Consider the following 22,613-nt stretch of genomic DNA (forward strand, 5'->3'; position numbering starts at 1 on the left):
ACAAGAAGCCAATACCGATCTCTCCCGAACATACACTGAGAATGCTATTTATACACAATGTCACAGGACACATGAGGACATCTGTTTGTTTTTTAGGACAACCCCTCTTACTTCAACAGCAGCAGGGGTTTCTGCCTTAGTCATAAGTATGTCATAAACTTTAAAGGCCAACACAGGTCACAGGTACAATCTCCTGTCTAGATGTCCCTGGGCAACCCTCTGGACATAAGGGTCCACTTGTTCACATTCCACTGTGGGGGATCCTAGCTTTGCTCTAAGCATTTCCTGCACTCATCCTCATCCTGCGAACAACACCTCTAAACAACCATTCCACTAAAGGAAACCCCTTTAACAGATGTGTGCAGTATACACTTAAAGATCATTATAATATCTCTGTCCTAGATATTTAAGACACTTCAGATGCAATGTTTCTTGCATGACATGCATAGACACACAGGAACACATGATGAACACCTTATCCACAATCTCAGCTCCACTAACATGTATCCATGTTAGTCAAGTCCAGTGTTTTGATGCAGCTGTGGACAGAGGGGTTTGTCCCTCTACTGAGGGTCAAATAATGAAACATTTCCAGTCTTACATACATTTTCTTGAGATTTAGCGCGGTCGTTGCGTTTCCTGGTACTTCTTAGATAGAATGTAGAATGTTCTGATGGAAAAGGTGTTGCTTTGGTGCAAATGTTTTGTTGTTTCGCTATTTTGTTATTTTACTATGAAATGGTTTTGCTCAGTGCTCTCTTTGTAAACCAGCTTTTAACATTTTACATCCACAGAGAGGAAGATGACCAGCCTAGGGACCCAACAATCAATGTTGATCCTGTGAGGGGTCTTCGGTGGAGATCCATTCCTCCTACAACGAGGGCTAGACAGAGCGCAACGCGTTGTCGGGAAAGATCTGCAACAGTTCAGGCAACACACACTGTTGAACTCCATGCCAAATTTCAGCCTCCTATGGCGAAAATATTATATTTCAATTCATTTTTCCATGTCTTACCTACATTGGAAATGCTGTCATGCTTTTTATTATTCATCAACCAACATGTGTGACAAGGTTAGACAGACTTGTGTTTGTTTTCTCTCATATGTTTTTGTTGTTTGAAATGTGTTTGGTAGATAAAATACAAAAAACGCCTATGGACACACCTGCTTTTTTGTAAATATTTGAATACCAAATGTCCTTTTATATATTTCCATTTATTATTTTGATAATTATTATTATTATTTTAGCTTTGTCACTGCTCAAAACAGTTCCCAGGAGCAGTTTTGAGTAGTGGTAGGGACTTTTTGGAGCAGTGGCATAGCTAGAATACAAAAAACAAGCCTACTGTTTTTGTAAAAAATTTAATCAATTCTTATTCTTTTCAAAATTTTCCTTTTATACATTTGAAGTTCATTTTTATCAATTCAAAACAGTTCGTCCAGCACTCTGTGTATTTTAGAATAAAAAAGTAATCAATTTTAAAAAACGAATTCTCTATTTTTTTGTGTGTGTTTGGGTCCTGTGTGTTGATACAGTATCTCTAGGTGACTAATGAATGGTCAAATCATAAAGGTGAGGTTGTGCTGAAAAAAATGATACCAGGCACTTATATGATGAACATTTTTGATGTAGTCAGATAAAAGTAAAATGACAATTATAGCAAAACGGCCAAAACAGCCTCAGACCTCAGAGGGTTAAGTGCGATGAGCCCCCCCACCCCCCTGAGTTTTCCCAGTAGACTTCACTCCTCTGAATAAAAATGGTGGACCTGCACAAAAGTTTTGCTCTAGGCTGGGGGTGGAGTCCATGGGTGGATATACCAGGGGAGGGGAGAGGATTTTTTAAACCAGAATCCCACTGTGACGTCACAAGTTGAGCAAATTTGAAATAGAGCATTTTTCTCTGTGTTGTAAGATTCATGCAGACCACAAAGAAAGGACTGGGTGGGTTTATTTCACATTTTGTGGGTCTGTAGACACTCAGGGGCCAGGGAAGGCATATATCCCTATAAATAAACTGGACTTGACTACATTTTTCTCTGTTGCTGTTCAAAGGAATACCAGTAGATGGCGCCCTTACCATGAAGGGCCTCCGGTGGCCAACATGTCCATTGTAACCTCCATGAATGCGCAAGAATGGGAACATCCCCGTCATCAGTGTATGTGAGTATATCTGTGAGTGTGTAGGTGTGACATTAAGATTAAGATTGATCCCCGCAAGTGGAAATTTCAGTTTTTACACTCTGTAAGTCATGCAACACACACATAGGCTGAAGTATATACACACATGCACAAACAGGATCCTCTGGACATGCACTAATGGAGAGATGTCAGAGTGACGGAGCTGCCCACAGCGGGCGCTCCTGAGCTGATGGTGGGGAGGGGGTTTGGTGCCTTGCTCAAGGGCACCTCGGCAGTGCTCAGGAGGTGATCTGGCACCTCTCCAGCTACCAGACCAACTTCCATATTTGGTCCGCACCGGGACTTGAACTCAGTCCCTACAGACTGAGCTACTGCCGCCCAAGGCCCATGGTAGGTGCATCTGTGCTTTGAGTTGATATGATATTATAGATGATACTAGAAACGTACAGTATACCTCGGGTCTGCTAATTAACTTTCAGAAGGATGCCGTTCATATTTTATTGAAGATTTAAATTCATAATTTGGCCACTGACATGCTACAAGATAACAAGCTGTAGATAGATAGATACTTTATTGATCCCGAGGGAAATTCAAAGCATCCAGTAGCAGGTTACGAAGACATACATGACATGAAACATTTGTTACAAATTAACCACAAAACCGACACCCCCCCCCCCCCCCCCCCCCCATACATATATATTAACCTGAAAAAAGACTTAAAGAATACCCCTAGATGAAACAAACTTAAACTGTGCAATTAAAAATAGACTTATAACAAGAAATGTACATAACCTGTGCAGGGATAAAAATATATGTGTAATTTAAAGCAAGAACCTACAAACAGTTGAGGAAAAAATCTGTAATTAGACCTGAATATAAAAAAATAAAAAAGTGTTGACCTTTTGAAGTTGTTTATATATGTACAGCAATGTTTAAAAAGCAGATCGTGCAGAGTTACCAAAAACAGACATTAAATAACAGGCAGTGCAAACATTAAATTACAGATGCTATTTAAATAATTGAGGTGATCATTAAAGTGTCCAACTAGAGGCTGACTCTTGGGACAGCTGTGCAGATGGGAAATGGAAAAAAAGGAAGATTTAGTCCAAGTGTGTGCTTTCCCCCTGCCATAACCGCGAGGTGTTGTACAGACGTATGGCCAGGGGGACAAAAGAGTTCTTAAGTCTGTCTGTGGAACAGGATTGTGACAGCAGTCTGCCACTGAACACACTCCTCTGCCTGCTGAAGGTGCTGAAGGTGCTGAAGGTGCTGTGCAGAGGGTGGTGGGTGTTGTCCATGATGGAGAGCATTCTGTTCAGGGTCCTTCTCTCTGCCACTGTCACTAGAGAGTCCAGCTCTGCGCCCACCACAGAGCCAGCCTGTATTTTACACCTAAAGTTTTTCTCAGCAGTAATATTTCATATAACATATAAGATCAGGGTTAATTAAATCAACACAATCCAAAAGAAGTTTAAGAAAATCTGAACATACAGAACACAAGAATTTGGAGGGGGATTGTTATATTAGGCTGTATTAGTTTAACTGTAGCTTAATCAACTACTAAATCAACTCGCAAGTGCCTTTGTCATGTAAACTGTTCATCTCCTCTTTTTATCATTTGGTTACATTTTCAAAACATCAACATACCATTGTCATCAGATGATGTAAATTTGTAAGTCGTTCCAGGATCATATTATTGGAGAAAAGTCATCCTAGTAAGGCCTCTTGGGAGCAGAGAGGAACAGGGGACTGGAGCTTATCCACTGTGTCTGTAGCTGGAGGCAGTCTGATGAGTGAGTTCATCCTCTGTACACAGTCTGAAATGCTTGACTTGTGTGCTGCTTGAGTTAGACTTTATTCAGGTCACAACGACACTAAAGCTGTTAGAGAAAGCAACTAAGATCAGATAAACCTTAATGATCCTCAAAGGAGGAAATGTTCTTGTAACAGCCGCTCAACAGTAATGTTAAAGGAAAGAGAAATGAAGACGTATGAATATTTGGAATAATACTTGTTGAAAAACTATGAACACGAAACATACTTTTTGCTTATTTAGATAGGACTAGGATGGTTATTGCACAGAAAATGGAACAGCTTGAGGACTTCACCACCACGAGAAGCCCATGCAGCTAGGCAGAGCTCACATAACCCCTGAGGAGCATCTTCGATGCAGAAGGCCGGGTGAGTGCCTTTATTGTGGCATACTAGGACACTTTCTCTCCACCTGTCCCATTCAGCCAAAAGACAGGGCCCACCAGGAAGTGTGGGGGTACTGGTGGGTCAGCACAAGTCCTCCCCTGGAGGAAACTCACGACCAGCAGGTCGCTACAGGCTGGAATTAAAGTGGAACTTTTGGAGAAACCCTTGACAGCCTTAGCAGTGGATGGCAGACTACTAGCTAAGGTAACCCATTGCACTGAACCATTAACACTGATTCTGGTAACCACCGTGAAACTATCACATTAAATGTCATAACGGCCCCATCAACACCTCTGCTTCTGGCTCACCCGTGGCTGTCCAAACACAACCCTCAGATAGACTGGTGGTCAGGAAGAATAATGAGCTGGAGCACCCTCTGTCATTCTGTGTCTGCAATCCGCTTTATCTCCTCCAGGAAATGTCCCAACCTTCTCAGCCACTCAACCGGAACAACCAAATCTGTCAACCATCCCTGAGGATTATCACGATCTTGGTGAAGTTTTTAACAAGAGTAAGGCTTTCTCACTGCCCCCACACAGGCCATATGACTGCGCAACCTCTGCCTTCCAGCTGCCTATACAACTTGTCTAAGCCTGAAAGAGAGGCCGTGGAGAAGAACAGCAGGGAGTCCCTTGCTGCAAGTATTATCAGGCCTTCCTCTTCCCCAGTGGGAGCAGGTTGTTTTTGTTTGTTTCAAAGAAGGACTCCTCTCTCTGAATCCTGCATAGATTTTAGAGGATTAAACAACATTACTGTTAAGAATAAGTACCCTCTGCCTCTCAATGATTCTGCTTCCTGCAGCGTGTCTACGTGTTGAGCGACTAGAGGAGACCCTGCGAGGGAAGCAGCAGGCGTGAGCAGTCGCAGATGATCGGGACAATTTGCTCACTGTTTTATTTTGTTGGAACTGACTGACTTTTAGGCTCATACGTTTGCTGGACATTTAGCTCTCCCTTGATTTATCTGATTTGTATTCCTCTCTTTTAGCCCACTTTTAGCATAGGCGATTTAGGACAATTTTATTCTTTTATTTATTTTGAAGTAGGTTGTCTGGTTTACCCATAGACTGTACGGTTTACCATGGATGTATAAAAGCGCGTAACTGATTATAGAGACAATAGGACACTAATTTAGCATTGTCTAACTTAAGAAAACATCACCTTTACTTGATCATTTAATAGATCTACTTTGATTCATAATGTTAGTTTAAGTAGATCGTTGTAAGTTAAAATGCCGGGAATGCTAATTCCGTTAGCTCGTTCATTCATTCATTAGATGCTTAGCAGAACGCTGATTAGTGATGTGTAGTTCGTGAACGATTCGTTCAAAACGAACGAATCATCTGGGTGAACGAACTGAACTGAATCACTTACTGAAAAGAGTCGTTCATTTCTCAACTTCAGTTGCGCTCTCCTCTCTCCCGTCTCGTGTCTCTCTCTCTAGACCAGGCATGGGAAAACTACGGCCCGCATATGGCCGTATATGGCCCGTTGGGCTTTTTAATCCGGCCCGCCGAACTTGTCCAAATTATATTATTATTAAATAAAATTGTATTATAATTAAACCTCGTTCGTTTTCCCCTGTAATGCCCGCGTTTCCCCAAAGCGTTTCCCCAAAGCACTTCAGAGTGTGGTGTATTATTCCCTTCTTCACTTTTTCGCTTTGCCCTATGAACCCGTACGAGCCCTTCTGTAAAAATGATCAAAGAAAAGAAAAGTGGACAGTGAATGCCGAGTGTTTAATACGGAGTAGACAACAAAATATTTTTTCACTGAAGTCCGATCAAAGGCTGTATGCCTGATATGCCAAGAAACTGTCGCAGTTTTCAAAGAGTACAGTATCAGCCGTCACTTTGCAACGAAGCATGCTAACTATGCTAGCAAGCAGTCCACGCAAGAACGGGCGGCTGCGGCTCAGAGGTTGAAGGCTAATTTACAGACTCAGCAACATTTTTTTCACCAACAAACTGCGATTCAAGAGTCAACTACCAAGGCAAGTTTTTTGCTGGCATTCAAATTAGCAAAGGCTAGCAAGCCTTTCTCCGAAGGCGAGTTTTTAAAAGAATGCATGGTAGAGACAGCAGGTCTCTTGTGTCCGGAGAGCCAAGGCCAGTTTGAAAAAATCAGTTTATCACGCAGGACTGTGACTCGCCGTGTGGAACTGATTGATGAAGATATAGCCAGCGAATTAAACAAAAAGGCTGAGTCCTTTAAGTTATATTCACTAGAGCTGGATGAATTAATGACGTGAAAGACACTGCTCAGCTCCTCATTTTTATCCGAGGGATTAATGACAGTTTTGAGATAACAGAGGAGTTTTTGACCATGGAGTCCCTGAAAGGAAAAACGCGAGGAGAGGACTTGTATAACCAGGTGTCTGCTGTCATCGAGAGAATGAAGCTACCTTGGAGTAAACTTGCCAATGTCACAACGGATGGATCGCCAAATTTAACTGGAAAACATGTTGGGCTGCTGAAAAGAATCCAGGATAAAGTGAAAGAGGAAAACCCTGACCAGGATGTTATTTTCCTTCACTGCATCATCCATCAGGAATCTCTGTGTAAGTCTGTATTGCAGCTTAATCATGTCGTGAATCCAGTTGTAAAACTTGTTAACTTTATACGAGCAAGGGGACTTCAGCATCGTCAGTTTATTATGTTCCTGGAGGAAACTGATGCGGATCATCAGGACTTACTGTACCACTCTCGTGTCCGCTGGTTAAGTTTGGGCAAAGTGTTTCAACGAGTGTGGGAGCTGAAAGAGGAGATCAGCGCATTTTTGGAGTTAATGGGGAAATCCGACGAATTTCCTGAGCTAAGCGACAAGAACTGGCTTTGTGACTTTGCATTTGCTGTGGACATATTTTCACACATGAATGAGTGTAATTAAATTAATGCATTTGGAAATCAATTTGTACAATGAGCCTTGCATATTCATGCTTTGCTACCTGTTAAAGGCCAAATCCTTTCATGTAATGGCTTTTACATGTCATTTATATTAGTTCACACAAACACTCCATCCATCTGTTCCTGGCCCGGCCCCTCTGTCAAATTTTAGAACCCATTGTGGCCCGCGAGTCAAAAAGTTTGCCCACCCCTGGTCTAGACCGTAAGAGTCGCTCAAAGCCCGCCCTCCCTCCTCTCCTCAGTCAGTACAGTGTGTGTGTGTGTGTGTGTGTGTGTGTGTGTGTGTGTGTGTGTGTGTGTGTGTGTGTGTGTGTGTGTGTGTGTGACTGAGGCTGGTGACTCGCAGTCTCGCTCGTTCAGTCAGTGTTTCGTTCACTGAACGTGCTGAGAGGAAGAGAGTGACTCGGAGGCGGAGCTCTCGTTCAGTTCGTTCAGCAAGTATGTCTTTCCATAGACATACTTGCAATTTATATGGTCAACATTATTATTATTTTGTATTAGATACAGTGATAATATTATATATTCATCCAAGGGGATTCAACTTTCCAATTAATTAATCTTGATTTTTTTTCAAGGTGTCAAGTTAATCCATGATTTTTCTCCTCTCTTACATCCCATCTTAATCTTTTCTAAAGCTCCTGTGAGGACTTTCAGGCTGGTTATGAAACAGGCTGAAATTATTACTAATGCATCAAATCTTTATAACAAAAAAAGCATACCTGCACATCAGTGACAAGACTGATTATTTTTATAATTTTGTATTTTTTATATTGTTTATCATGTTATAATGAGGTATAATGCCATAATGACTCAGTTTAGTTGTGGTTAAGTCTTAAACTGCTGTTCGTTTAGCGACATATAGCGACTGTTAACAGGACTGCTTGGACGGTCGACGCATAAAGATCAAGATAAAGATAAACTTTATTGATCCCCCGTGGTGGAAATTTGTGCATTACAGCAGCTCCAGAAAACAGGGGACGGGAATATAATTATTAAAAATAAAAATAGAAGTTAAAATCAAATCAAACATATTTACATCAGTTAAATAAAATACTACAATAATGTAAAATGACACAGTAACTACACAGGAAAGGGTTTTGTTCTTAAAAAAACAAACAGTGTGTAGCATGAGGTGGTGATGCTGTTAAAGAGTCTGATTAAACAGTCTGACTGCAGGTGGGATGAACGACCTGCGGTAGCACTCTGTCTTGCAGGGTGGGTGTCTCAGTCTGCTGCTGAAGGAGCTGCTCAGGGCCCCCACAGTGTCATGCAGGGGGTGAGAGGGGTTGTCCATGATGGATGTCAGCTTCACTAATGTCCTCCTCTCACCCACCTCCTCTACAGAGTCCAGAGGACAGTCCAGGACAGAACTGGCCCTCCTGACCAGTCTGTTCAGTCTCTTCCTGTCTCTCTCTGTGCTCCCTCCTCTCCAGCAGACCACTGCTTTAAAAAGTGCAGACGCCACCACAGTGTCATAAAAAGTCCATAGCAGAGTCCTGCACACTCCAAAGGACCTCAGTCGCCTCAGCAGGTGAAGTCGACATTGGCCCTTCTTGTACAGGACGTCGGTGTTGTGTGACCAGTCCAGTTTGTTGTTGAGGTGAACACCCAGGTATTTGTACGTCTCCACCCTCTCGATGTCCAAGCCCTGGATGTTCACCGGTGCAGTCTGGGGTGACTGTGGAAGTCAATCACCATCTCCTTTGTCTTGCTGGCGTTGAGCTGAAGGTCGTTGAGCTCACTCCAGTCGACAAAGTCCATGATGACCTGCCTGTACTCCTGTTCGCTCCCCTTAGACACACACCCCACGATGGCCATGTCATCGGAGAACTTCTGCAGGTGGCAGCTCCCAGAGTTGTAACAGAAGTCCGAGGTGTACAGGGTGAAGAGAAAAGGGGAGAGAACTGTCCCCTGCGGGACCCCTGTACTGCAGACCACCATGTCAGACTCACAGTCCTGAAGCCTCACGTACTGTGGTCTGTTGGTGAGGTAGTCCGTTGTCCATGCAGCCAGGTGACAGTCCACTCCCGCCCTCTCTAGCTTCCCCCTGAGCAGTGCAGGCTGGATGGTGTTGAAGGCACTGGAGAAGTCAAAGAACATGACCCTCACAGTGCTGCCGGTGTTCTCCAGGTGAGTCCAGGATCTCTGCAGCAGGTAGATGACGGCGTCATCCACCCCGATGTTCGGCTGGTAGGCGAACTGCAGAGGATCCAGATTTGAAGTCACCAGGGGGCCGAGGTTGTTGAGGACGATCCTCTCCATGCGCACTAAATAAGATTAGTGACAATATAGTTGACTTTTAAAAGACAGCAGGATTGTTACAATATTTTGTTCAATAAAGTTATAATACCTATAGAAATGGGAGCTGTTACAGATGGTAAGCTACTTTGCAACTAATTCATTTCAACTCACTTGTAAAATAAATTGGTATAAATGTGTGCCGAAGCTACTGTTGGATCTATATACACCCAGTTACACATCCTAGACGGTAATATTACCACTTAAAGCAGCCTGTTTACAGAACAGCAGCCATGTTAGCTAGCTAACAGTTAGCATTCTGCTATATCTGAAAGGTTGTTTGTTTCCCGACTTTCAGATGAAGTTATTCGAAAATGTCTTCTTATTGACGGAGACGGGGCTGGTGATGACCGCAAAATCAACTTGCTGCTCAAGAGTTTCACTAAATGGTGCAACTCGCCTGGGACCCCTGAGGAAGGGTACGTTAGTAGTTACATGAGACCTAAGTCCTGGACTTTGTCACCTATTAAAGTGATTCACAAACAGCCTCTCTTCTCAGGTTCACGCAGTACCAGAGGATGTTGGGCACACTGGCCCAGTGTGAATTCTCCATGGGGAAGACTTTAATGGTATACGACATGAACCTTCGGGAAATGGAGAATTATGAGAAGATCTACTCTGACATAGGTGGGAAATGAGGATTTTATGACCCTGGTCTTTAGCATCCACACACCCCTTTTTGTTTAAGTCTGCACACATTAACATCTTATCATTAACCTATTTGAATACTTGTGTTCAACAGTTTGGTTCATGTTCTTTCATTATGCACTACATCACTCTTAACTTGAAGAACTGGGCCACTATAGTAACCATCCCAGTATGTATCAGTGTGGTAAACTAACCTCATCTCAACCTTGACATTTCAGAACAAAACATCACGTCCGCTCATGAGAAGATAACCGAATGCAAAAAAGAAATTCAGAGGGCAAAGAGAATAAGAAAGAATCGCCAAGGTAATGATCAATAATATTGAACTATTGGGACTTGCCTTTGCAATTATTTACTAATTTAATTCAGATAAGTCTTGAAAATAGTGAGTAATCACTACTGAAAATAATCTGAAAAAGTATGGTTTAATGTTTTCCTTAAATGTAAACATGAATTTTAACACAGAACATTTAATTTAACACAGAACAGCAACATCAGATGTTATGGCTCACGAAAAGTTTATTCAATAGTAATTCATACAAGTACTTTTAAGTCAAACCGTATACAACACATTGTACAAACAGCCAAAGGAAAATACCCAGGAGATTTAAAGAGTGATCACAGATGGAGAGACAATGCATCAAAAGCCAAACAATGAGAAATCAGATTGAGATTTAAGAGAAGGTAAAATAATTGGAGTGTTTAGCAGGGATTTTTTCATTCTTGTTGGAAACCAAATGTATCAATCAGTTAAGATTTAATGCTAACAATATAAATACAGAGTTGTATTATTTGTGGTTAGTGTCACACATTCACATTTTCATTATTTCCTTTCAGAGTATGATGCTTTAGCTAAGGTTATCCAGCAACACCCGGACCGACATGAAACACTGAAGTAAGTCACTCTATTATATTTGTATTCCTTTTTTTTTTAACCTGTTTTGTCTATGATTATGTACTTAATTTTGTTTGATCCTCTACAGACAATTGGAGGCGCTTGACAAAGAGCTCCAGCAACTGTCTCGAATCAAGGAAAATGTAGATGCAAAGGTGAGGCTAAAACTATATTCTATTCTTTACGATTCAAATCTGTTATTTCTTGAACCGCTTGTGATATCTAATTTTGAAATCTCCTTTTTCTCCTACGAAGATGGAGTTAAGAAAGAAGCAGTTCCATGTGCTACTCAGTACTATTCAGGAACTACAGCAGACTCTTGATAGTGAGTGTCCCTGTGTTGTGCTCGTTGGTCTGAAAGGCTATTTTTGTGTTGTGCTCATTCTTCCAGAAATTCCAAATATTAAGTGGTTAATCTGTAAAGTCAAGCAAATCTGCAAGTACCTCTCTAACCTTCTTTGTCTGTCACAGATGATGAGAAATCAGACAATGACGACAACAATCAGGGGAGCCCTGCTGGGAATGATGAATGAAGTCGTGGAGATACTGACTGAAGAACAATGAATCAAACCTTTAAAAAAAACAAAATGTGCATGTGTGTAGGACTACTTTTTGTATGAGTTTTTGAATAAAATTGACTTGCTCAAATCACATGTGCATTCAATTTATTAACCAACATGGTGACATTTTAGGTGTGTGTATGTTCGTGTAAATGTAATGCCTGTTAGTGTCACTCAATTTGAGATTATACACTTACCATAGGTATCTGATAAAACACCCTCTAAAATGACATTGGTAATACACAAGAGATGTCACACTCATAAAAGAATTATTACAAAAACAAGTTATTAAAGAAGAGTGTATCTGGAGAAAATTACCAACCCTGCCTTTAATGGTTGAAAGAAGAAAGTCTTAATCATTGGTGGCGAACTAGTCTGGAATTCAGAACTTCTGAGAGTGAAAGACTACATGTGCTAATTGATTGCATTGATCATTTTTAATCTACAAAATCCAAATATGTAAAAGAAAATTTGTTTTGCTTCGATGCAGGTTTTTTTTTTTAAACATAATTTCCCTGTGAAACCACAAGGGGGGGCCAAGTGCACAGTAAGACTCAGGGCATGAGCCAGTTAGTTGAACAAAGTCGAACATAGCAAGAGAACAGCACCTTGTATCTGCATGGATTGAGGTTAAATAAATGAGACCGGATTCAAGGTCAGAATTCCTATGCACCATTCTTGCTGCTGTAAAAGGAGGTAAAAGGCTTTTCTAGAACTCCACCAGGTATGCACGGGCCCTCATGAGGCGTTTGAGGCGGCTCTGCAAATTGGCCCTCTTGCTGCCAATGTCGGCGTCCTCCTTTAAAAAGAACTCTAAATTCTTCTTTTCCTGAAGCACCTGCAGCATCTCCCTCTGCAGCTGGACAGCAGACTCCTGCAACATCTGGTAACGGATCACCATAGGGATCTGGTCTGCCAGACGCTGGCTCGCAATCTGAAGGAAGAAAATTACAACATTTTGAGAAGCAAGGATCAGTGTTTGAATAAATTAGTTTTTATTTTTTGTTTCTAAATTGTCCTGCTATATTAAAGCTTACTTTGTAATATGATTTTAGGTGCAACATCAGCTCCTGAAGTGTAGCATGATTATCCGTACGGTACACAAGACTTTGATATCCAAAAGGTAGGGGGTGTTTTGGTATGGCGATATCATCATTCTCCTCATTCTCCTCTTTCTTTCTGTCACTCAAACTGCAGCTGTAGGTCCTGTCCTGGGAGTAAACAAGCAGCTCCATCTTGAACTGGGTTCTCAGAAAGGATTCAGCAGTGGATTCTTTGTCTTGTTTTATGGCTTCGATCTTTGCCTAAGAAAAAGATTCTGGTCAGTCTACAAACAAATAAGAAATACAGCTAATCACATTTTTAGAGCCAACAAAATCAACAATGGATATCAAACTACATTAAGTGATTATGAAGTTCAGACTACCTTGGCTGTTTTCGCAAGGTTAGGAAATCCAGTGAAGCTACTCATGGCCAGCTGTACGAACACCTTCCTAACAGCCTCTAGAAGAAATGGAAAAGCAACGTAAAACAGGGGTTTGATTTTCAATGTGTAAAACATAAAACTTAAACAAATCTGTCATTTATTTATTTTAGAGCTGCACAATAACACAGAAAAAAGTTATTTCTGAAGAAAGAAACATTTCAGATGAAAATTCTAATAGCAATGACTGTTTATATATTGAATTACAAATAAGCAATCATGCTTAAGTTATTTCGGACTTCAACTCTATTTCCTCCTCCTTCTACCACGCTTAGTTTAGCCCTCTACCTTTGACTCTGGGACACCCAAATTAAAAAGAAGGGAGATGAGAGGTGGAGAGAGAACAGGTGGAGAGAACAGGTGGAGGGTCAGCTTCTTATTAACTTTAGGAATAGTCAGTTGTATAACTAAAATCAACATGTGTCTAATGATGCTCAAATGTATGTTTAATAAGCTTGAAAAGTCATATGGCACTACTATTGTTACTCACACAACACTACACTGTACATGCGCTGCTGGTGTGTTCACTCTGTGGTACATCCACTCCTTTTATAGCCCCTATACAACGCAACTGTATTAAACAGCAAAGGGAATAGGTGCCGCTAATAATGAGAATACACAATCAATTGTGTATTAAAATTGTTATTTAATACACAAGAATAAAGGCACGGTCAAACGTATTTCAGTAATATAGAAAGGAACTGTTATTTGGTTGGATACTTTCCATGAAGAATAAGTGGAAATAACTGAAGTCTTTGGCCAAATAGAAGTGAAGTTAATTTACTGTTTTAGGGCGCGGTCACACTGGCAATCCGTATTGTGCCCAACCACACTTCAACCCTGAAGTCCAGTTCGTTTGACCAGTGTGACCTCTCCGTATCGTGCTCAGGCACGGTACACTTCCTTGGCTTTGGCACACTTTGGAGAGGTGTGCTTTGGCACGGTACACTTAATGCACGAGCACGAGCACGCGGGTACACAACGCTGACAGCCTTCATTATGGAGAAATCCAGAGTTTCATGGCTGTATCTGACTAACATGACACAATATGAGACACAAAGTAGCTGTCATGTTCTCTGTGTTGTTCTCTGTGTTGTTCTCCGATGTGCGGACGCCGACTCGCGTCTCTTTTATTTTTAATTTATTTATGGCTGTATCTGATTAAAGTGACTCAAAATAAGCCACAAAGTCAGTAAAGTAGCCCTCTGTGTTGTTCTCCGATGTGCAGATGGGGACTCGACTGCACGTACCTTTTTAAAAATGTTCTCCTTCTTCAGTCCGCCTGTTTGTAAACTGAGCACGCTACATAATAGCATTAAGCATGCATGTGCTGTATTACGACGTTATGTACAAGATTATCATGCTTAGGCACAGTTAGTCCTGGTGCAGTGTGACCGGGCTGTGCCGGCAAGCGGGGGAATGGCGCGGCGGGGGACCAATCGTGCTTGAGTACGGTACGGATTACCAGTGTGACCGCGCCCTTAGCCTGTGAAATCTAGTCGATATGGACTAATCAATTTAATATCTTTTGCTTAAAAACTAGCTGTGTCAATTGAGCTTTGCAGAATTTTGTGTTAGCACAAAAACATAATCTGTGGACCCTAGATGCTTTGTCCTCATCGTTATTTTATTGTATTACCAATCTGCTGACATTTAAGGTATTTGCTTTCCCCAAAACAATCTAATAAAAATGCCAGACAGGGAAATGTGCTACTGTTATTGCATTGCTCTTAAATCTGCCTTTATTAAATTAACATTACAATTCCAAATGTTTCTATAAACAAATTAGATCAGCTGAGGATCTTTAAGAGGAACGTTGAGAACATTGTCAAGAAATATTTACCAAAAAGGACGGTACTTTTCAACTGAATAAAAACTGTTTCCTTCATACTGTACACAAGTATGTGCTCTCTGCCACTCACTGGACTAGCTGCAGTGACTCCTGCCTAACGTGACATCATTTGCATTCATTTGCAATTCACTGAAAGAAAACCAGGAACAGTTTCACGCCTCTAAAAATAAGCACACTGACACGTTTCAGATCATTTGCTGGACATTGCAGGTCCTGAGATGTGACGATTGCACATGCTCAAATGATATATTCATGCAGCTGTAATCCATTGATGTACCTCCTATATCTTTGAGTCTCTTGACAGCAGGCTCCTCCAGTTGTTTGATCTGCTCCCTGACCATGACCTCAAAGGTCTTGTAGTTGATGAAGCCCGGCAGTTCTCTTCCTCGGTACATCTCCTCATAGTTCGCCACCTCTCTCTCAATCCTGTTGTTGACTGCAACATATGAAAGCATAATTCAGAGTTCTGCTGCTGATTGACTGCTGTAGACCAGTTCTAAATAAGACACTCACACTTTTGTCCTGAAAGGTCCAGGTGGGCATTCCACTTCCAAAACTCTCTTCTGAGCGTAGAAAAGACGTTGAGCCTGTCTCCACACTTGAGCTCCTCCCCTGTAGTCAGACTGATGGCGTCCTGAGTAAACGCCGTCACTTTCTGCAGCAAACAGTAAAAGGCAGAAACTGTGTTTTATATTTTTCACATAAATAACTGTATTTCCTACGTGGTAGTGAGCAGTGATGTTGGCAGGTTTTCAATCAGTGTAATTATAGATAGTAATATTTATGTATGCTTAAAACAGGAACCTTGTTAATGCTAACAAGGCGCAATCAGGCTGAAATTCAGCCTAACTTCACAATCAGTTGTGCGACTCAAAAATTGGGTCTAAATCGGCCTTAAATTGTACAGTGTACATCAGGTTTAAGCCTGGAGGTTTGAATACTTCAAGTTTACATTTAGAGCTGACAGTGTTTTTCTTTATTAATCAATATCATACCCCAAAGACAAACAGAAGACTCTACTAATTGACTTTTTGGAGTGAAAGAATAACCTGTTTCTGATTTTTTTGATTTACTACTATTTTCTGCTTACATAACTGCTGTATACTATGAACTATGACACTTGAGGTTGAGTTGTTGTGCTGTAAATCAGCACTGCTGTGATCCTCTTCGACATTTGGCCTGTAGCGTTCAGGCTCCTCCTCCTTCGGTAACCAGTCAGTGAGTTGTTTTTTTGGCCATAAATGTTGAATTTTTTTTTTTATGTACATGATTAAACATTTATTTGTTGTAAACGGTGTACCGTTATTGGGTGCTTCCCCTAGGAGAATCTAAAGTGACATTTTGTATTTCATTATATCCAAGTTGCACATCACTGTGTGAGTAATAGCCTTTGTGGCTGGGAAAATGTTGTGCAAAGTGTCAGAGCTCACATCGATGAGGAAGACGATTCTCTCAGCTGCTTCAGATGGGGGTCCATTTCCATATCTCTCCAGCTCTGCACGGGTCTGTTCTAGCTTCTCCTCAATCTGCTCTTCAAGTCGAGGCAGAGATTTCTGCAAATCACACAAGGGTCAAAATTTTAACTCCAAATGTGAAATATCATGATTTATATTGTAATTCTTTTTTTTTTAATTGACGCCTTTATTTAAGCGACAGGACAGTGGATAGAGTCAGACACTGGCGAAAGAGTGAGGAGGAAATAACATGCGGGGAAAAGGAGCCACAGTTCGAATTCAAACCCGGGGCGCTCGCTTTGAGGACTGGAGCATCTGTATACGAGGCAAACTAACCATTAGGCGACCAATGCCCTTAAACTGTCAAATAAAGTAAATCACCTCAATATGATGCACCAACTCAAGTGTGAGTTTCTCAGCCAGTTTAGGAACAGTCGCATGATCTTCATTGTAGAGAGTTCTGTAACATTAAAATAACACTACAGTAAGTACATTTTGCAAAATTGCAAACCACAGCACTGTAGAAAAAAACATAATAATATATATATATGTGTGTGTTAACCTAAAATGCACAAACTTACTGAAAGTGCACATGTTCTTCAAAAAAGGCTTTCTCTCTTTCTATCGCTTCAGGAAGAGACACCTTGTCAGTGATCTCCTTCTGCCCCCTGCACTTGACGATCATGTAGCCCTTCTGGAGGTGGATCACCTCGTTGTGGACGATGTCCAGCACTGTCTCTTCTGTGCCCTTGTCCACCAGATCAGGCTTGGTCAAGATACCTAAGAGGGACAACGGTGGAAACTATATAAGAGTTGGATAGACTACATACAAATTTTCCTCCTCTTGTTGCAAAATCAGCTTTGTTTACCCAGAGTCCTCTCTCCATCAGGATCCACCTCCTGGGCCATCTTCAGGGCCTCTGTGGTGGCTATGTCCACGTTACACGGAACAACCACCAAGCTGATGGTTTCTTGTCTTTTGATAAACTTCTGGATCAGCCTCTTGATCTGAAAATATAAATTCACACTGTGATAAATGACCCTATTCGTTTCACAGCTATGAAATCACTGTGGTCCTCAGGTCTATATTTTATCATACATGTTAATTTTATATCCCTGAAAAGCTTTTACCCTTGCTAGTGGCCATGTAAGGCATGTTTACTTTTTAGATTTTCACAGCAATATCAATTGCTCTTCAGTCATTGCTGAGGTGTTGTGTATGGGTTGTTAGGATTTATGTCCTGGCCAATCAAGTTAATCCACAGACCTCACTGTCAATTTTATTCTTCTTGAAGAAACTGTCTACCAAAGAGTCTATCAAAAACAGCTGTTAGCTTCCTATGGGACACTGAACAAGTTCACCTGGTCTCCGATGTTCTCCGGTTGTCCCTTAACAGCCACCCTTGCGATGCCGGGCAGATCAATAAGCGTCAGGTCTGGAACATCAGGAGAGGCGATTTCCAGACTGATGAGGTCATCACTTATCCCCACGCCGACCCCGGCCATTTCATCCTGTGCTGTAAGGACAGGGCACAAAGTATAACCATCATACAGTACTCCGGTTTTTAATTGTGGGTTTAATAATACTGTACACTGCACCTTCTCTTATTTTTTTCTCCACATCTGCAGGGTCTTCTATTTCTTCTTCATGGTTCTGGTAGCTTATCTTTCCGAACCATTCCTCTCCTTCTCTCTTTCGCTTCATCTTCAATTCAAGAGGGCATCTTGTTACAATGCCTGAATAAATAAAGAGTGAAAAAAGACAAAGAGGATATATTCTGAATGAAATCCAGTGTGCTAAGAAAAACTGTAAAAGCAGTGCACTAACTCGCCAAAAATACAAATATCTTTTCATAGCCAAATTTTGATTAAAGGTAGGACCAATACCAATCAATCAACCAACCAAAACTACATCTTCAAAATATGTTCTATCTAAGATACAATGAAAGTCAAAGGTAATGTCAATGTTTTCTTGGCAAACTCAATTCACTCAACTCAGCAAAAGAGGCAGGAAACAAGGATATATGTTTTAAGATACACGAGAGAAAGCGATATCCATTTGTAATAAGATCAAATCAATGTTATTGTCCCAGTAGGAAATAAACCATACAGACAGACACAATGCCTTATTATGTTAAATGATCTATTACTTATTAGCATTTATATTTACTGCTGCTTTAATAATATTTTTTATTGATAATATAATGATCAGTAATCACCAGACACTTATTTATCCTTTTAATGTGAAACTTTAGTGCCATAATGATGTGTAAAGAATATGATTTACTGACTGAGGGACTCTTTGATAATAATTCTCTATATAATATAGAAGAGAGGAAAAAACATGGTGAAAAGAATATGTAGGCTATATTATAATAATAGGAGTTGTTTGTGATCCATTTGATCTTTTGATATATATTAACAGATTTTTATGGTGAATCAAAAACAAATCATGACGTATAGCTTATGTAAAGTTCCGTATAGTGCCTATTTGGGTTATTAAACTCTGCTGATGTTGTAAAGTTTAACTGAAGTCGGATCCACTACAGCGTTCAATTAATAATAACCGGCAAAGTAGCAGTCAGTAAAAAGACTTCCTGAAATCTGCTCTCGTGTAGGCAATCCTCGCTCATCACTCCTCAGATCTCCCTCCCCTCCCCTCTCCTCTCCTCTCCTCTACTCTCCTCCCCTCTCCTCTCCTCCCCTCTCCTCTCCCCTACTCTCCTCCCCTCTCCTCCCCTCCCCTCTCCTCTCCTCTCCCCTACTCTCCTCCCCTCTCCTCTCCTCTCCTCTCCCCTACTCTCCTCCCCTCTCCTCTCCTCCCCTCCCCTACTCTCCTCCCCTCCCCTACTCTCCTCCCCTCTCCTCCCCTACTCCCCTCCCCTCCCCTCTCCTCTCCTCCCCTCCCCTCTCATCTCCTCTCCTCTCCTCTCTTCCCCTCCCCTCTCCTCTCCTCTCCTCTCCCCTACTCCCCTCCCCTCCCCTCTCCTCTCCTCTCCTCCCCTCCCCTCCCCTCTCCCCTACTCCCCTCTTTGCTTGCTGAATACACACATAAACTTTATTTTTTAATCACATACTTCCTTATGATTAGCTCAATGTTGATTTTTAGTTATGGAAGTATTTACATGTGAAGATAAACATGATTAATCTTAACTGTCCCACTTTACCCATATTCACCCTACAGGCTAACAAACGCTTTATATGTCTTTATATTTTTATGACCTCTCTATAACATACTCACCACTTCCTCTGGGCAGAGCCACCCCGGACAGCGCCTCCAACACGGAGCTCTTCCCCGAGCTCTGGTCTCCGATCACGGCGATAGCAGGCAGCGCTAAATCCTTCTCTACACCCAGAGAGCGAAGAGAGTCAATGAGGTCGATGCAGGGACGCACCTTCTCCTCATACTGCTGGTTCAGAGTGTTCATGGTGATGTTTTCTTGCCTCCTGCAAATTAAAAAAAATAAAAAAGGACAACAACAACAAAAAAACGTTAAATAAAAGTAATTGTCGCCGCTGACGACTCTACAGTAGCAGCTGTATGCTGGACTATAAATGACTGGGTTAGGTCAGGTGAGCCGCCAGGCTTGTCAGGCTTCAGTCGTACTATTGGCTCAGGTCCAAAAGGTAAAAGAAACAAAGTGAAGTTAGGTTTCGTTTCCTTGCTTCTCCATTTGTTTCCTGCTTATGCGGAAAAACATCCTGAATATATTTAGGTTTCGTTTCTCTGTCTTTTAGTGATGGGAAAAGCAGTTCTTTTCAGTGTACTGAATCAGTAGAATCAGTTCAGTAAAGTGATTCGTTCAAAAGATTCGTTCACTGAATCGTTCAGTACTTCTCTGCAGCTCTGTCTGTGAATCAGAATTTAATAAGCTGAAACATGGCCGAACGTTTAGTTCTGCTCGCGATCGTACTGAGAACAGCCGGTGGTGAATAATAAACCAATGAGCTGAGAATTTAGTTGGATAAAGTTACAGTTTGCAAACTGAAAGCTGCTAAAACAATCACATATATTTTCCCCGACCGTTCTGTTCAGTACGTTCAGTACAAGCAGAGGAAGAGAGAGACTCGGAGGCGGAGCTCTCGTTCAGTTTGTTCAGTGAATGAAACACTGACTGAACGTGAACGAGCGAGACTGCGAGTCACCAGCCTCAGTCACACACACACTGTACTGACTGAAACACGATCGTTAGTGGATGTTAAAACAGTCAGCTGAGTGAAATTAAGTTGGATATAAAAGCCGTTTGCAAACTGACAGCAGCTATAAAAAGCACATACATTTTCGCGACACCTAAATGTTAAATAATATATTTGCTACTTCCTCAATTTTGGAGACATGAGAGGGAGAAGTAGGGGCGGACTTTAGCGACACAGAACTCCCGACCGACTCCGTCCTGTTGGTTCACTCAGTATGTATCACTGACATGACAGGAGAGGGAGGGAGGGCTTTGAGCGACTCTTACAGTCTGGAGAGAGAGACACGAGACGGGAGAGAGGAGAGCGCAACTGAAGTTGAGAAATGAACGACTCTTTTCAGTAAGTGATTCAGTTCAGTTCGTTCACCCAGATGATTCGTTCGTTTTGAACGAATCGTTCACGAACTACACATCACTATTTCCCATTTTGTAAATTAAAGTTTGGCGGAGTGATATCTTTTATAAAGGTGAAGTGATATTGTTGTCAGTGTTCAGCTGAGCTATTGTGCCTTACTGGTTAACTTGGTGCATGAGAGAAGCTGTACCAATCATCTAGCTTTATGGCTAAAGCTTTTTTCTGTATCCATCAAGTTTGTTGTTAGCAAAAAGAACCCAACTTTGGTCTGCTCAACACATAACACCAGTCAAACACAGTTAGTAAACAAGCAGGGGAGTGTTACAACTCACTTAGCAGACGCTTTTATCCAAAGCTATGTACATCAGAGAGTAAGTACAACACCAATCCATCCTTACACCACCACCGAAGCAGCGGGAGCAAGAAGGTCGAGGGTTCGATCCCCAGCTGAGTAACATATCCGTTGTGTCCTTGGGCAAGACAGTTAACCCGGTATTGCTCGTATGAATGCGCTACTGACAGAGTGGGAGTCGTCTTGTCAGTCAGAAACACGTTTTACTTTCATCATGATCGTTAAAGAGGCTATGTAACTTTTTACATGTAGAAATGTATGTGAAAAAGTAGATGTTCACTGTCTATCTGTGTTGCCTGTATAAAAAGTTTCCACGGGTCGTATTGACGTCCTGCTCACTCCGCTTACAGAGATCAACAGTACAAACTCATCACACACTCCTGCTCTCAGCCTGTGGAGACTGTCGTTTGTAGGATGGAGAATGAATCTAATATGGAATCTGTTAGTACAAATAAACGACCGGCCTCTAGCACAACACAGACTCCTTCACAGACTTTCACATGTGTATGACCACTTACCTCCTCTGTAAACATTATGAGGGTAAATATCCAGTGTTTCACGGCCGATGATGATGATGCTCGTTTGTGTACGTACGAGCACGTATGACGAGCACGCAGGTTTCTGGTGCAGTTCGCCTAACGGCCTGCAGTGTCACTACAAACGTAGTATTTTTGAAAGGTACATATAGCTCCTTTAATGATCTTAATGATCTTAAGGTTTGGAAATGTTATGCATCCTGTTTTGCTGGAATTTTGAGCCTAATGAAACATTCTCAATAATCCCGAGATATCCTTAGTGTTTATAAAATAAAGACTTCACTATCAGATTATCAGTAAAAATAAATATTTAATAAATAATTTAATATTAAAAGTGATTGCGTGTAGAAATGGTCTGTATGTTTTTTTTATAAGCAGACTGCAGGTTGTTCTTCATGTGTGTGTTGAAGTGTTTGTTATCAGGTAAAGCCTACAAAAATAAAATAATAGCCTACAGTGCATATTTGTGGGGACATAAACAGCTGTTAAAGCCGACTGACCTTAAAAGGTAAAAGTAGGCGTTACACTAGATCAGTTATTAGAACTGGAGTCTAACAGGCCTCACAACTGTAGATGCAGCACAGAACTTATTTTAAATAAAGCTTGAATACTTTACACAGGAAATGAATTCAGTTTGAAGTTAAAAGAAACTATTTTGGAGGCCTGAATTAGAGCTAGGAGCAGACAAAGGATGCAATGTTTCTTGCATGACATGCATAGACACACAGGAACACATGA

At 41.4% G+C, this 22,613-nt stretch overlaps 2 protein-coding genes across 2 annotated transcripts; one reads left to right on the forward strand and one right to left on the reverse strand.

Moving 5' to 3' along the window:
* The first annotated feature begins 9,585 nt into the window (after nt 1-9,585).
* LOC132977529 (THO complex subunit 7 homolog) lies at nt 9,586-11,735 on the forward strand. Its single transcript, XM_061042154.1, has 8 exons — nt 9,586-9,623; nt 9,843-9,963; nt 10,044-10,171; nt 10,411-10,497; nt 11,030-11,087; nt 11,176-11,242; nt 11,343-11,412; nt 11,559-11,735. The coding sequence occupies exons 1-8, from the start codon at nt 9,605-9,607 to the stop codon at nt 11,618-11,620; spliced, it is 612 nt and encodes a 203-aa protein (XP_060898137.1). The 5' UTR covers nt 9,586-9,604; the 3' UTR covers nt 11,621-11,735.
* A 222-nt stretch (nt 11,736-11,957) lies between these two features.
* Nucleotides 11,958-19,906, reverse strand: LOC132977528 (interferon-induced GTP-binding protein Mx). The gene is made up of 12 exons (XM_061042153.1): nt 19,678-19,906; nt 18,036-18,173; nt 17,799-17,953; nt 17,306-17,444; nt 17,018-17,216; nt 16,818-16,896; nt 16,413-16,535; nt 15,496-15,637; nt 15,260-15,418; nt 13,074-13,150; nt 12,685-12,951; nt 11,958-12,581 (listed from the first exon to the last, which is right to left on the reverse strand). Exons 1-12 carry the CDS (start codon nt 19,862-19,864, stop codon nt 12,357-12,359), a joined length of 1,890 nt encoding a protein of 629 aa, XP_060898136.1. The 5' UTR covers nt 19,865-19,906; the 3' UTR covers nt 11,958-12,356.
* Between the last annotated feature and the right edge of the window lie 2,707 nt (nt 19,907-22,613).

Source organism: Labrus mixtus, chromosome 7, assembly GCF_963584025.1.
Source record: "Labrus mixtus chromosome 7, fLabMix1.1, whole genome shotgun sequence".
NCBI lineage: Eukaryota > Metazoa > Chordata > Actinopteri > Labriformes > Labridae > Labrus > Labrus mixtus.

Coding starts and splice junctions, on each gene's coding strand:
- LOC132977528 (XM_061042153.1), bottom strand. CDS start 19,864: ATGAACACTCTGAACCAGCAGTATGAGGAGAAGGTGCGTCCCTGCATC. Junction 17,954..18,035: donor GGAGAAAAAAATAAGAGAAG/GTGCAGTGTACA, acceptor CTGTCCTTACAG/CACAGGATGAAATGGCCGGG. Junction 17,217..17,305: donor TGATGGAGAGAGGACTCTGG/GTAAACAAAGCT, acceptor TGTCCCTCTTAG/GTATCTTGACCAAGCCTGAT.
- LOC132977529 (XM_061042154.1), top strand. Junction 10,172..10,410: donor GAAGATCTACTCTGACATAG/GTGGGAAATGAG, acceptor TTGACATTTCAG/AACAAAACATCACGTCCGCT. Junction 10,498..11,029: donor AATAAGAAAGAATCGCCAAG/GTAATGATCAAT, acceptor ATTTCCTTTCAG/AGTATGATGCTTTAGCTAAG.